Source organism: Equus asinus, chromosome 12 (genome assembly GCF_041296235.1).
Source record: "Equus asinus isolate D_3611 breed Donkey chromosome 12, EquAss-T2T_v2, whole genome shotgun sequence".
Classification (NCBI taxonomy): Eukaryota; Metazoa; Chordata; class Mammalia; order Perissodactyla; family Equidae; genus Equus; species Equus asinus.
Genome location: NC_091801.1, coordinates 43,573,010 through 43,589,263, shown reverse-complemented (window position 1 = coordinate 43,589,263; position 16,254 = coordinate 43,573,010). Strand labels below are relative to the sequence as shown.

Here is a 16,254-nt window from a genome sequence, read left to right as displayed (position 1 = left end):
AAGACTACACGAGCAGACAGAATAGTATGCCTTCTTTACCTTATCATGGGCTTTGGCTACCTTTATCTGATTCTATAACCAGCGACAACATCATTCTTTCATTCAGTTTTTAGAGCACTATATTAGTTTCCTATGGCTGCTGTAACAAATTACTACAAATTTGGTGGCTAACAACAACAGAAATTTATTCTCTTATGATTCTGGAGGCCAGAAGTCAAAAATCAAGGTGTCAGCCAGGCTGTACACTCTCTGGTGGCTCTAGGGAACAATCTGTTCTTTGCCTCTTCCAGCTCCTGATGGCTGCAGGTGTTCCTTGGTTTGTGTCCGCATCACGCCAATCTCTGCCTCCATGGTCACACTGCCTCCTCCTCTCCTATACGTGTCTGTCTGATCCCCCTCTGCCTCTCTACAATCGCATTTAGGGTCCACCCAGATAATCCAGGATACACTCCTCCTCTCAAGATCCTTAATTTACATCTTTTGCTAGGTAAGATAATGGTCACAGGTCCCAGGGATTAGGATGTGGACATATATTGGGGGCCACCATTCAGCCCACTACAAGAACTTACTCTGCCATGCTCTTATTTGGTCATCAGAAAAGACCACCAAGACCGAAGCTAGAAGTTACGGTCTTTTGGTCAGCTTGGTCATTAGCTGTATTACTCTGTGAAAGTTGTCTAACCTCTCCAGCTTTCATTTCCTCATCTGTCAAATGAAGCCATGGGTGCCCACCCAGATACCTCACAGGGCTCTGGTGAGACTCAAATGAGACTGTAGATATAAAAGTGCTTTAAGAGCACAAGCTGCTCTATGGGTGTAAAAGATGACTGGTGATGATGAATTTGGTATCAATATGGCTGAGGAGAAAACTGTATCAACATATAGTCACAACATAAGGTTAAGGGGAAAGAAACAAGGTCCAACATTGTATGAGGGCATACAAAAAAAGAAGCTGAAAGGAAATATTCATTGTGGTTATTTCTGGATAGTGGGATTATCAGTGATTTCTTTGTACCTGTCTATATGTTCCAAATTCTTTACAATGAGCACACAATACTTTTATGATCCTTACTTCCTAGGGTTGTTGCGATAATTAAATAACTTATGCCAAATATTTCACACAGTACTCAATGTGAATTTTTAAAAATTCTCAATATAAAGGTAGATTAATCTGATGTTATTAGAATAAGGAAATGCAATCATCAGGATTTTAACAAAGTACCTGATTTGTTATTCTAGCATGACCCCAAATATATAAACATAAGATAGAATTAGAGGTATCGAGTAAAGGTTATATTCAATTTAGGACATTTCTAATGAAATGACAAAAGGGTACATTTCTAGTCATTTCTTATTCAATATACTCATTTTACAATATAGATAGTATGCTTATCAAATTCATAGACATCATTAAGGGGTTGAATAAAGGACATTTGGAAAGACAAAGTGTGGACTATAAAGAACACCAACAGGCTAAAACAATGTGCTCTCACCACTATGAACTAAAGAAGAAAAGACTCGATTCCCACTGCAAAGTGTCTGGACAAGATGCTCTCTGCTAGTACCAAGATATCTTTTTTTTTTTTTTTTTTTGAGGAAGATTAGCCCTGAGCTAACTGCTGCCAATCCTCCTCTTTTTGCTGAGGAAGACTGGCTCTGAGCTAACATCCGTACCCATCTTCCTCTACTTTAAACACAGCATGGTGTGCCAAGCAGTGCCATCTCCTCACCAGGGATCCGAACCAGCAAACCCCGGGCCACCAAAGCGGAACGTGTGTACTTAACCGCTGCGCCACTGGGCCAGCCCCATACCAAGATATCTTGAAACCTCACTGAAAATGGCAGAGAATCATCGCTTCCGATCCAGACCTGGGGTTTCTACATCTTCAGAATGAGAGGCTAAGACACCAATTGCCATTTCTCAAGGACAACACTTTACTTAGCAACCCTGTATCCAATTTAGAAACCCATATGGTTGAAGCCCACAGGCTCCTCAGCCATGAAAACGGTATTTGAAAATGACACGCCAGCATACCAACTTCAGCAAATCTAACAAGAAAAAATGAAGAAATAAGCCACATCAATTCCTGACCATGTCCTTACAACTCCATCTCTTGGGGAGGCTCACACAGAATGCCAATATCCTTTAAGAAAAGGTTATGAAATAGAAAGAAAAAAACCTATTTTCAAAAACTACCAGTTTTCCTTCCCTCTAGATTTAGTTTTAGAAGAGGAGAAAGACATGCAACAAAATCCTCACCATCATTTTGGAATGAAGCACCTTTAAAAGCATACCCAGATGAACCTTAAAAACATTATACTAGGTGAAATGTCAGTCACGAAAGGACAAATATTGTGTTATTCCACTTTTGAGGTACCTAGAATAGTCAAATGCATAGAAACAGAAAGTAGAATGGTGGTTGCTAGGGGCTGGGAGAAGAGGGAAATGGAGATTTATGGTTTAATGTATACAGAGTTTCAATTTAAGAAGATGAAGAAATTCTAGAGCTAGATGGTGGTGACAGGTGTGTAACAATGTGCATGTACTTAATGCCACTAAACTATACACTTAAAAATGGTTAAAATGGCAAATTTTATGTTATGTGTATTTTACCCCAATTTTTTTAGAAAAGAAACTGCGGAAAAAGTATACCCATCTCAGTAGAATTGTCATACGACTCAGTGAGTCTACTCGTAGATATACACCCTAGAGAATTAAAAACAGGTACTCAAGGGCCCAGCCCGGTGGCATAGTGGTTGAATTCTCACACTCTGTTTTGGGGCCCAGGGTTCACAGTTTCAGATCCCAGGCACGGAACTAGCACCGCTTGTCAAGCCACACTGTGGCATCATCCCACATAAAATAGAGAAGATTGGCACATACGTTAGCTCAGGGCCAATCTTTCTTACAAAAAACCCTTAAAAACAAAAAAAAGACAGGTACTCAAATATTTGTACATAAATGTTCATGTCTACACTGTGTGCAATAGCTAGAAGATGGAAACAACCCAAACACCCATCAATGGATAAATGAATAAACAAAATGTTGCATATCCATACAATGGAATATTGAATTATTCAGCCATGAAAAAGAATGAAATACTGATACATGCTACAACATGGATAAACCTCAAAAACATGTGAAGTGAAAGAAGCCAGTCACAAAAGATCATATATGGTATGATTCCATTTATATGAAATATCCAGAATAGGTAAATCCATATAGACAAGATCGGTTGCCAGGGTCTATCAGGAAGGAAAACAGGGAGCTACAGCTTAATGAGCATGGGATTTTCTTTTGGAGTGATGAAAATATTTTGGAACTAGATAGAAATAGTAGTTGCACAATGTTGTAAACATAATACCACCGAATTACATACTTTAAAATGATTACTTTTATGTCACATGATTTTTTTGAACCTCAATTTAAAAAAACAAAACAAAGCATACCCACCCTGTAGTATTCCACATGAGATAGAGCAAGTGAATTTCCAAATGGAAATTTTTCCCTTACCCCAAAATTACATACAACTATCATCCATAAAGATTGCTTAGATACTATCTACTTAGACAACAACCTGAATTCCAGTCTCCATTCCTTCCAGGATTTCTGACACTCTTACATCACACTAAAAGAAAGAGGGAATCTCTCACCTGACTCCTAAAATAAGTCCTAAAAGAACTTTCAGATTCTTTGCCTCTATTTGTTTGGCCCTTCATAATTTAACTTTCACATCATGGAGCCTTACCTTCTTTTCTGAGATGGTCTAACTGCTGGGGCCCTTAAATACAAACCCATTCTTTGGGTAGAGTCCTGGCCTGGTCATTTGTGTGTACAAGTCCATCCTCGGTTGCATACTAAAATGCAAGTTAAAACAAAAAGGATCAAAAGATGGACAAACTGTCACTATGGATGGTTAGTATTTTAACTGAATAGATCTACCCACAGTATTATAGGACATTTAGATGGTAGGAAACAAGTTAACACTGGTAGGAACCATACACATAAATGTTAACCCCAAATCTTCATTTCTTAAAATATCTAAATACCATAAAAAGTCCCCTCTAGGAGGGAAGTTAGATTGAACATATGGATAAAAAAAAGAACACCATACCACAATAAACACCACTAAACACTTCAGATCTTGCTAACAGTACACTTTCCATACCACCCACAGTTGTGACTAGATAGCAAATATTTGAGCACCAACTATTTGCAAGGTATTGTACAGGAAGCCCAATATCTCCAAACAACTCTGTGAACTTTAAATAGTATTAAATGTATCTGTAATATCAATCTAATTCTCTTAGTAGGATGGCAAGTAAAAATCTTAGCAGTGAGAGGCCCCAAGAGATAATGATTAAAGTCCATCCTTTGAGGAGAGACAAAAACTAGCACTACTGAAAATGCAAAGCCACTGACAGTAAAGAGTAATGCAAAGAGCAAATGAAAAAGTTACAGGAAATATATAAGGATATCTGAGAGTTCATTTCAGAATAAGAGGCTCATAAATCAGAGCATAGATACAGGTTTACTTTCATGACCAGAATGACATTCTCATTACCAAATATTTTCATGGTAGTTTGTCCTCATAAATTCCATCCTCATTCTATTAATCTCATTTATCAAAATGGGCCTAACTCAATTACTTTAACTTTATAAGATTGCAGATTTGATAGCAGAGCCCATGTCCTGCATCTTGCTTTGGCCGTCAGAATTCTTTCCCTTTTGAAAATCCTTGCCCTTTCCAGCTTTACCCTTTCCCAACCCCAAATGAAGCATGGAAAAATTAAGTTCGAGTTGTTTTATGGAAGGAATTTTGCTGAGGGTACAGGAAACATACATCCAAAAATTGTATTTAAATATAATGTTTATAGAGCATGATATACACCATTATTACATCAGGATACATATATTCTTAAAAAGACATAATCAGAAACCATCGAGAGACTTAGGTCAATCAATTATTACCAAGAATTTGCTTAATTATGCAAATAAAATATTATTATGTAAAATTAATCATAAATAACTGGATATCAAATGAGATCCTCCCATTAGACCAGTAACAGTGATAAATACACCATAGGTAAAGACAAGCACAGATTACACTCACAAGAACACAGTTTTAAAAAAAGTCATCCACTGATTTTGTCTTATGACAAACCTATATCTGAAGAACCTGGAATCCCATAACTACTGGCTATTATCAAAATAAGTGAGAACAGAAAAAAAAAAATAAGAAAGCATGTGTTCCTAAAGATAGTAGAAAATATGAGCTTTAAACATGAGCTTTAGAGTGATTTGAAATTGGGTTAGATACAAAAGACTTTGAATGTGTACACTGTAACTACCTTAAAGCTCAAATTACTGAAGACAGACATTGGAATAATTTGATATATGGCATTGGGTAATTGAGGTTCTTATGTAATCCTAATTCATTGATCCAGTTCAAAAATTCCAAGCACTTCAGAAATGCAGGCCAAATGCCTTGAGAGTAAATAATTTTGCACAATCTTTGTGCTTCTGATTATACCAGATGACTCTACTCCAACATTGAATTGATTCCCTAGAAATTACTAGAAAGATAAAATAACTTCAGTCTGTAGTGGCTTATCTCAATTTTGAAGCATGTCAATCTTGTAGCCATGAATCTAGAAATAACGGGTATTACTCCTTTGTGGCAGAATAAATACCCACAAAAGCCAGCCATGACACTCTTCATAAGAGTTTTGCTTAATCTCATCATCAACTTATGTGTATAACTGCTTAATTCTATTCAGTGTGAATTTAAAAGTTGATTAAGCAAAACAAATAAAATTAATTCAGCTGACCACTGAAACCTAAAACTTTGTACTTTCTAGAATTGTAAAACAATGGAGAAAATATAAAATTCAAATGTTTTCTCCAGGAGATTAAGCAACATTTCCTTCAGTAACATTCTCTATTCCTTTCATAATCTAACGAATCAGATATGAAGTTTGGAAAGTAACTTTTTTACCCCTGCAAGGGCTTCCAATAGGCAGCATAATTGTTTAAGAAAAGCAAAGTATCTGCTAATGTCTGAAAAAAATCTTACTTCCAGTGAGAATGTGCTAAGCTAGGCAGTAACAAGAGATAACTTTTGCCCACTTTCAGTCAGTTTTTCGCTATCAGTCATAGATTTTCTTCATTTGTCAGAAAATATCCTTTGTACGTTAAAAGCCTGTAAGACCATTTTGGTAACTTGGTAGGTTTGGGGCATCCCTACTGAGATAATTATCGGAGATCCAGAATCCTCCATGATTCACGGATATCAGGCTTGTAAACCCATTCTAATAATGAAACAGCCTCCGTAGGCACAACTCTTAGAAAGCTGCTCAAAGGCGATTTTAGGATTTGATGATTATGTCTATAAACACTTCTCAACTCTAAACTCAAGCAAGGTCCAGCTCCAAGAGGAAAGACAATTTTTGCTGCAAGGTACTGATTTTTAGACATTGCAGAAAAGAAGGCGTTCAGGCTGTAGGTAACTATGTGATTTGAGGAAGCAAAGGCATCTGCTCCGATGAGACGGCAGGGAGGAGATTTTGCTCACAAAGAGCTCTCGCCAAGAAACACCTCATTCTGTAAGCCAGAAAACTTAACTGATGGACACAGGCAGTGGGAAACAACCTGACAAGAATAAATAGGAATTTCATGAAAACTAATAGGAGATCATCATAAAAGGCTGACTACCCTAGGGCTCATTTGAAGGAGTTACCGTCTAGTCTAAAGATTCATTGAGTCTCTTTTGTTTTTTCCAGGTTAGGCAGGGAGGCCTCTGACCACTTTTTAACTACCCAACTTAAGCTCCATGTTTAAGTACTTTTTTTGTTAGTCAAGAATTTGACTTTGAGGAAAACTTCTTAGCCAATTGTATTCCAGATGAAAAGACCCACACTGCTCTATGCCCTAAAGAGCTTTCCCAAAATACTCCAATTTAAAAGAAAAAAAATAAAAGCACCAACAGATTAAGTTGAAACAATTAGAACAGCATGGAAAAGCCCTAATCTTGTCAAAGGGATGAGTTTGAAGTTAGCACTCACACTAGTCCCCCTGACTTTCACTCTGGTTCTTTTTGCCTCCATAAGCAAATCTATTAGCACAGGTACACACATGAGTTTCAGAAGTTCTGCTTCTTTCCTGGCTGCATTCTTCAGGCAAATCAGCTTAAGTGATATGGGCACTGAGTATTTTTCTTCTTCAAGCTACTGACCTGGTAACCTTGGAAGAAGTTAAGAATTTCCTTAACTCCAGTATTGTAGGCCAGGCCCTGCATTCTGACCACCGTGCCAGGCTGTGGAGGGACACCGCTAAGATTAGCAGCTGTAGGGAAGTAGCCAAGACTATTGGGCGAACCTGGGGGGCTAAAGGGAGAAAAAGCACAGTGAACCAATAGAAACAGACAGTGTCGAATATTTACTCTAAAAACATTAGTTACTTAAGGAAATAGACTTTCTCAGGGTGATGGTTCTTAGACTTCTCAGAGTTACTTCTTCCAAGACAGGTAAGAACACCATAGCTGTTCTGTCCCACATTTCCACAAAAGCCAAAGGTTGAAAGGTAGAAGGGTTACTGTAGAGTTAAAAGCAGTGCTTCCCCAAAGATCCAGTTCTGAGATTCTTAAAGGGAAAGGAAGGAAAAAATTAAGACTTCACAGTCATTCAACCACACAGCACCACTTCCGAAGCCCAGCTCATTGATGATTAACTGGCTAGTTATCAGGAATACTAAGGCATAAAAAGGCATGAATACAAAGGACTGATAGGGACCTTAGCCACAGAGACCAAAAGTATCCAAAGTGATAGCTCCAAAAAATAGACTGTTCTACCCATATACAGCAAATGTACAGCACAATACTACAGCAAGGTATAATAGTGCTCAAGAGTTATTTCTTCCAACCTGACTGAAAGAAACAGAAAAAACAGAGGGGAGGTGAAAATCGAAAGGGATGCATAACAAATTAAATCAATCACAAGTAACACGAGGGGAAATTGATGCATGGGTTCTCTTAGTGCATCTGCAGTAATTACCTCCAAGGAGCACAAGCCAAGTGAACACCTAATTATTCTTTACGTGGCAACTCAAGTTGTTAACCATATTGTTCATTTAGTTTCACCCTGTCCTCCACCCAATCTGTTTTCTACCACAATTGGTGGCTAGTTGTGAAAATTGAAAATACATATAGGGAAATTTTTTAAAGAAGTCATTAGCTTAAAGAGTAATAAAAACCCACAGCCTTAAATTATTAATGATTATAAATCTTTCTGAGTAGGTAATTATTGCATTTCAAAGACAAGTAAACACATACTGGAAGGGACTAAAAAATCATTGCGATTGTCTATCTTACATAATCCTAACTAATGGGTTAATAGAAAGAAGGGTACCAGATGTGCATCTAGTCCCAACTTCCATTTTTTATTAGCACAGTAACATTGAGCAAGTCACTTAATTTCTCTTATCTCTATTTCACCATTTGCTAAATGGAGATGATAGCACCTTCCCAGTTTCACAGAATTGTTCTTCGGATTCAATGATTTAACATATCAAATTACTCTATAAACCATAAAATTTATGCTATCTCACTCTTGCTATATCCATAACCATCATTCTATTTCATCATTTTTAAAATATGGGAATCTGAAAATATTACTTGACATCAAGCTGCCCTTAACCTTTTAAGCCTCTAAAGCAGTGATCTTCAACTTATTTGCATATTGAGTCATTTAGCGAGATTTTCAACTCTCTGTAAGGAGAGCCTATTTAGACACTAAATGTCAATCTGTGTGCAACTGTGAGAGCAGAGACAGAGAGAATGCAGAACTTTAGGACTTTAGCCATCATTCAGCCACACCACCTCATTTTTCCCTGAGGTGGAAACAGAAACTAAGAGTTAAATAATTTCACACAACCAGTTAGCTCTTCACCAACCCAGAAGAACCAGCCAGATTTCTCAACTTCTAGTTCAGTGCTTCCCCCTATATAATCATCATTCAAAGACTGTATTTGCTCTGTCAAATGCCTGATGGAACACCACTCATCTGTCAGTGGTCATGCTGTGGTGGTGGCTCACATACAAAAAAGAGGAAGATTGACAGTGGATGTTCCTCTGTCTTCCTCAGCAAAAAAAACCCCCCCCCAAAAAAAACAAAAAAACCTGATAGATAACTAACTCTAATTCTCAAAGACCTTCAAGACATCTTCATGTATTTCATTATGAGTTATTCAGACTTTCCAAACTGGATAAGAAAGATAATTTCCAAAACATACAACTTACTTCCATGACTCTGTCCTGGTGTATTCTATTCCTTTTGATAAAGATCTCCTATAAATCTAGGTGTCTAGTGCCTTCAAAATACAACCAAGATAAAATAATAGCAAGATAAAAGTTATCCAACTAGAAATCTAAGGTTATAAATGACAATTACATTCAGCATCTGTAAGGTAGCACCTATTCTGATGAAGCCTAAACACAACACAACTTGGATTCACATCTTTATTTTTTGCACTATGGTTACTTGTTGTATACAAGGCATCTTAAGGAAAATTAAATAATCTATTATCGGGGCCGGCCCCATGGCCGAGTGGTTAAGTTCGAGTGGTTAAGTTCAAGTGCTCCGCTTCGGTGGCCCAGGGTTTCACTGGTTGGGATCCTGGGTGTGGACAAGGCACCGCTCATTAGACCATGTTGAGGCAGCGTCCCACATACCACAACTAGAAGGACCCACAACTAAAACATACAACTATGTACTGGGGGGGTTTGGGGAGAAAAAGCAGGGGAAAAAAAGATCCGCAACAGTTGTTAGCTCAGGTGCCAATCTTTAGAAAAGAAAATAATAATAATAATCTATTATCTACCTAACAGGGCATGAGAATAAGAATTTTCTATCTACCTAAATTCCACATTCTTTCACAGATTATTGAAAAAAGAATCAGTAAAATAATTTATAGAATAAAAGGATAGGATAAAGACAAGGTACACTTATATGCAGAAAATCAGAATTTACTAAAAAACTACTAGAATAAACTAGGTTAGCAAAGTTACAAGATACAAGATGAATACACAAAAGAAGTCAATTGCATTTCTATACACTACAATGAACAATTAAAAAATGAAATTAAGAAAGCAATTCCAGTCACAATAGCATCAAAAAGATTAGAATACTTAGGAAAAAATTTAACAAAAGAAGAGCAAAACTTGTACACTGAAAACTACTAACCATTGTTTAAAAAAAAAATCATGTAAATAAATGGAAAGATAGCCCATGTTCATAAAGATGACATAATATTGCTAAAATGGCATTTCCAAATTGATCTACAGATTCAGTGCAATAACTATCAAATTTCAACAGGCTTCTTTGAAGAAATTAACAAAGCTGAACCTAAAACATGTATGGAATGCAAAGGACTCAGGCAAACTCTCTTGAAAAAGAACAAAGTAAGAGGACTTTTATACTTCCTAAGTTCAAAACTTACTACAACACTGTAGTAATCAAGATAGTGTGGTACTTACATAAAGGTAGTCATATAGGCATACACATCAATGGAATAGAATTGAAAGGCCAGAAATAAACCCTTACATTTATGGTCAATTCAATTTTTTTTTCCTGGTGAGGAAGACTGGCCCTGAGCTAATATCCATGTCAATCTGCCTCTATTTTGCATGTGGGATGCTGCCACAGCATGACTTGATGAGTGGTGTATAGGTCCACACCCGAGATGCAAACCCATGAATACAAGGCTGCTGAACCATAGTGCGCGAACTTAACCACTATGCCATGGGACCGGCCCCTATGGTCAATTGATTTTTGACAAGAGTTCCGAGACAATTTGATGAAGAAAGAACTGTTTTTTCAATAAATGGTGCTGGAACAACAGAATAGCCACATGCAAAAGGATGAATTTAGACCCCTACCGCACACTATACAAAAACCTCAAATTGAATAATATACCTAAATGTAAAAGCCAAAACTCTCACAAGAATATATAGCAGTAAAGCTTCATGACCTCATGTTATACATGAGACCAAAAGTCTAAGTAAGAAAAAACAAATAAATTGGACTTGATCAAGATGTGAAACTTTTGTGCTTTAAAGGACACCATCAAGAAAATGAAGATATCCCACAGACTGGGAGAAAATATTTGTAAATCATATCCTACATGGTCTCATATCTAGAAAGTATAAAGAAATTTGACAACTGAAAATAAGAAAAATAACCCAATTTAAAAGTGTGCAAAGAACTGGAATAAACATGGCTCCAAAGAAAATATACAAATGGCTAATAAGCACATATAAAGATGCTCAAAATCAATAGTCATTAAGGAAATGCAAATCAAAACCATAATTAAATAGCAAATCCACACCCACAATGATGGTTAAAATAAAAGAGTAAGAGTTGGAAAGAATGTAGAGAAATTGGAACTTTCTCTTATACACTGCTAGTGGGAATGTAAAATGCTGAGGCCCCTTTGGAAAACACTTTGGCTGTTTCTCAAAGGTTAAACAGTTACCACATGATGCAGCAATTTCACTCCTACATACATACCCTACCCAAGAAAAGTGAAAATCTATGTCCGTACAAAGACTTGAAACACAAATGTGCACAGCAGCATTATTCTTAATAGCTAAAATGTATAAACAATTCCAAATGTCAAACAACTGATGAATGGATGATAAACTAAATGTGGTACATCCTTATGATGGAATATTATTTAGCCATAAAAAGGAACGAAGTACTGATACATGCTACAACCTGAATGAACTTCAAAAACATGCTAAATGTAAGAAACCAGTCACAAAAGACCATATACAGGGACTGGCCCCATGGCCGAGTGGTTAAGTTCATGTGCTCCGCTTTGGAGGCCCAGGGTTTCGCTGGTTCAGATCCTGGGCACAGACATGGCACTGCTCGCCAGGCCACACTGAGGTGGCGTCCCACATGCTACAACTAGAAGGACCCACAACCAAAAATATGTACTGGGGGGAGATCTGGGGAGGAAATGCAGGGGAAAAAAAGACCATATACAGTGTGATTTCATTTATATGAAACATCCAGAACAGGCAAATCTATAGAACCAGAAAATAAATTGGTAGTTGTTTAGGGATGGGGGAGGGGAAAATGAAGGGGGTAAAAGTGAGGCAAATAGGAGTTGCTACTAATGGGCACCAGGTTTCTTTTTGGGGTGATGATTATTCTAAAATTAGATTGTTAATTATCTAAAAATTAGACTGTATAATTATTCTAAAATTAGCAACACAGCTCTGTAAATACACTAAGAACCAATGAATTGTATACTTAAATTGGGTTAATGGTATGGTATGTAAATTATCTCAATAAAATTGTTTTAAAAACCTAAAAACCAAATCTCAAAATTAACTTTTGAACTAATTCAATTCAGTTAAACATCAATTTACAGTCAATGTTTGAGAAATGTAATGCTTTTCATGAAAAATACATTACTCAGTTATCAGAAAACCTTAGTCTTTTTCAGATTGCATGTAGTTTAAGGAATGTTAGTGAGTGCCGTATGTTATAGGATGAGGGATACAACTTTAAACACAAGAATAGCTTCAAAGTATGTATGGATTTTTCTGCCACCACAGAATAAGGATAACATAAAAATCATGTGTGTGCTTTATGGCAGTGGTTTAGAGATAGATAAGGAATTCAAACAGGAAATTTTCTATCCTCACTCCAAATAAGAGAATAAAAGAGAGCTGCCCATCAAAACCAGGCCACATCAGTAGCTCGTCCTAATCTTTATGTTCAATTGTTAGTCACTGTTTTGGGTTCTCACTTCCATTTAATATCTTTAGTTAGGTTTCAGATTCTCAAGTACCAGTATTTATCAACGTCTCAGGTGTGCATGATGTCAATAATGTAACTTCTACTCAAAAGCTACAAAAGTTCACAAATTGATAGGACTACAAAGGAACCAAAGGGTTAGGGCCAAATGAACAAGTCAATTTAAGACTGAATCCAAAAGTCCCACAGTGTTGAAGAGATTGTATCACTTCAAGTAAACCAACCAGGGGAGTGTACGTGAGCTGATGAGAAAGCCCGTCGGGGTTGCCTGAACAAAGAACTGAGGGGAGGTGGGAGGAAATGAAGGAAACAGTAAATAGCACGAGAGGGGCTTTTCTAAAGCTTTACACTCAGAAAACCACCAGAGCATCACAGCCATGAAGACATTACTGCTGAGGCTCCTTCAGCAAGTTGCACTGAGATCACGTTAAGAAACTGCTGAACAAAACAAGTGACTGAATGTATTATAAAGTTGATGACGATTTCCTCCACTGCAGCACTCCGTGTCCTCTCTACATATTTAGGTAAAAATTTTCAAACCCAATGTAGAGAAAAACTATTTCGCTGAGAAGTTATGACTTCCTTTCCTTTGAAGTTATGAGTTTTGCAATTTAAGTTTCCTTTTGTCTGACTACCTGGTCAGAGGCCATGACTGTTATGCCAATTATTAATTTAATTGTCTAATTTTCTGTTGCCAGACTATCCAAATGTTTCTTCCTATCCTATATTTTCCCAGATCCTAATTTATCTCATCTAATTTTATAATATTCAACACATCCTAATAAGTGTGACAAAATTCTTTGTAGAACAAGGAAAGGTATATGAAAATACTGGGGGCCATGATACCTACCATATCTAAACACTCATAATACACACTATTGAAAACTAAGTTCATCATACCCTTCTTCATTTACTTAATAATTAGAAATTACTAAACATTGGTATCACAATGTTATCATATTCATAATTTGAGGACTTGTCACATTTCTCTATAGAAGAGAAGATCAAAGTTTATCCTGTTAGAGAATTAGGTTAAGTGAAAGAAGATCAGAGAACTGTATTCTTCCCTCTGGATGAGTCACAACACATTAACATAGGAAGCACTCTGAGAAGTCCTGCAGAAAGAAATCTATTTCCAATGCCTTGTAAAATTGCTGCACAGAGGCTTTGTACTAACATTCACTAAAACTCCTAGCGTTGCAAAGACCATATATTTTGGAAGTAAAAGGAGAAATATTGTTTCATTCCTGGCAAGTGTGAAGGCTGGAGTCAACTTTCACAGTGGAAATTTTTGAACTTTAAGTTTTCATCTGACATCAACAATCTCAAGGTTAACTTAGCATTCTTTGTGAATATTGCAGCTGCCCACAGACTGATTACTACATCTGGATCCTGGATTTCTGTTAGCTTTTTAAAGGCCAGACAAGCTTCTCTACATACGTGCATCTATCTCTTGTAGAAAGTTTAAGTAGCCAACAAATATAAAAACACATAGGAACAAATAAAGAAACCTTTCAAGGATCTATTTCACCTAAACAGTCAGCAAATTTATGTACTTTCAGAACAGTTTGGTAGCTAAACTTAAATTTACTCCGGTTATGTCAAAGATTATAAAAAGTAACCCTCTACTACAGTTATAATATGCTCCAAAAACATAGTAGACTGCTTACTCAAAACAAAGATAGCCCTGATACAGACCAACTTCTAATTTGAAAACTGAATCCTATACTAGAAATTATTTTGAAAGTAATCTTGTTGCTCAAGGTACAAACTAATAGCATAGCTGATCCTCTTACATGTTTAGAAAAAAAACGTAGTGTCTTGATAAAAAAAATCTAGATGAAGAAAGCAAGCAAAACACACTGTGATCCATGGACATCTTTCTCCTTGGGAAAGATACAAAAGAAGACAATTTCCAGAGGGGCTCATTTACAAAAATTACTTTTGAAGGTATTTTTGGGTCACTGTTTTTGAAATGCATTTTTGTCTTATTTTTTAATAAGAATAGAGACAACATGGCAAGGTGCAAATACAGAGCAAGTAGCACGACTCCATTACACCATTTACCTTTACAAATCGGAACCTCTCTCTGGAAGCAACTGTTTTCCCACTTCTTGGTTATTATTGGCTGTCTTTTCAGAGACTGTTTATTAATTATTTCAAACTTCAATGGAAAATGTTTCCTAATCAAGCCATTTTGCTTTTGGTGAAATTAAAAAGACCAAAAAATGAGGTATTTTAAAAGACACAACATACGGTAAAGAAAATCAAAGTCAAAAGTCATTAATTTGCATTGTTGAACAAAATTCACAGACAAATCTCAATTCTTCCTTTAGGCTTCCTTTAGTGTAATCTCGTAAAGACAAACAAAGGACATGTTTAAATGGGGCAATAGAGGCAAAGTAGGGTTATTTTGTTTATCAAGGTTGGACAGATGTTTTATTAAGTTCTCCTGCTTTAACTAAAGTCATTAATGCTTTAAGAATAAGGTGCTTAATTTAAAGATACATTTGGCACATAAATAATAGCAGGTGAAAGAAATGATCTCTAGGTCTTGTGCTTTAAAATGTTCTGGGAGTAGGAGTGTTGTAGGGTAAACAGTGGAAATAAATGAAACAATACTGGCAAAATATTGATATTGTTAATATGATAATATATATTATATATACAAGATAATAATATATATAATGGTAATATATATAACATAATATAAAATGATACATATTATATGTTATATCATAATATCATAATGTTATAAGGTGTTTGAGTGATTATTTTTCCTTGAGGTTTGCTGCGCTTGATAATTTTCTGCAATGCGAAGAAGAATTTTAGGCATTTTTTCATTTTAATTCCTGGAACTGCTCATTATATGAATAAGGTCTTTAGACTAGCAAGTGACTATTTCCTCTATGAAAGCTATACTGATTTCTCACTGACTGACAGGAAAGACTGAATTGCCCATAACAGTTCTTCTTGGTTACATCATTTAGAAATATCATCCCAACTGAAAAAACTGAGTGATAATCATTCCCACCAACAAAACTTATCTGACTCTTCTTCATTACTACAATATTACAATTGTCTTACAATAATATAATGCTTGATATTGCATTATTACAATATTCTAGTATCATTTCATTGTATGCTGAATTCCAGTTTGCATTTGTGGTACTAAGTTGTAAAAAAAATTTTAACCAAGAAAAATATAACCCCATACTAAGGATATATTTTTTCTTAGTCCTATTAGAAAACTTTCAACAGGTAAATTAGAAAGTAAGCTGGTTGCCAAATGTTACTATTGGGAGAAAATAGGTAATTGTATATGGGATCTCTCTGTACTATTTGTTATAACTGCATGTGAACATATACTTATTAAAGATAAGCATACCTATACTTATTAAAAACACAAATAGAAAAAGTAAACTTGAA

The 16,254-nt window shown here is 36.1% G+C and overlaps 1 protein-coding gene across 13 annotated transcripts in view; it reads right to left on the bottom strand.

The window, feature by feature from the left end:
• ESRP1 (epithelial splicing regulatory protein 1) overlaps positions 1 to 16,254 on the bottom strand; it is a 55,181-nt gene that overhangs the window by 4,257 nt on the left and 34,670 nt on the right. For 4 of the 13 annotated variants that reach the window (XM_014841665.3, XM_014841664.3, XM_014841666.3 and 1 more), the window contains exons 14-15: positions 7,236 to 7,386; positions 3,750 to 3,858 (exon numbers count right to left, since the gene is read on the bottom strand). The exons of 3 other annotated variants lie outside the window; for them this stretch is intronic. In XM_014841665.3, the coding sequence (XP_014697151.2) occupies positions 3,784 to 3,858; positions 7,236 to 7,386 (226 nt within the window). In that variant the 3' untranslated portion in view covers positions 3,750 to 3,783. The remainder of the gene's footprint in view (positions 1 to 3,749; positions 3,859 to 7,235; positions 7,387 to 16,254) is intronic. 6 more of the 13 variants (XM_014841669.3, XM_070481351.1, XM_070481352.1 and 3 more) reach the window with 2 other exon arrangements.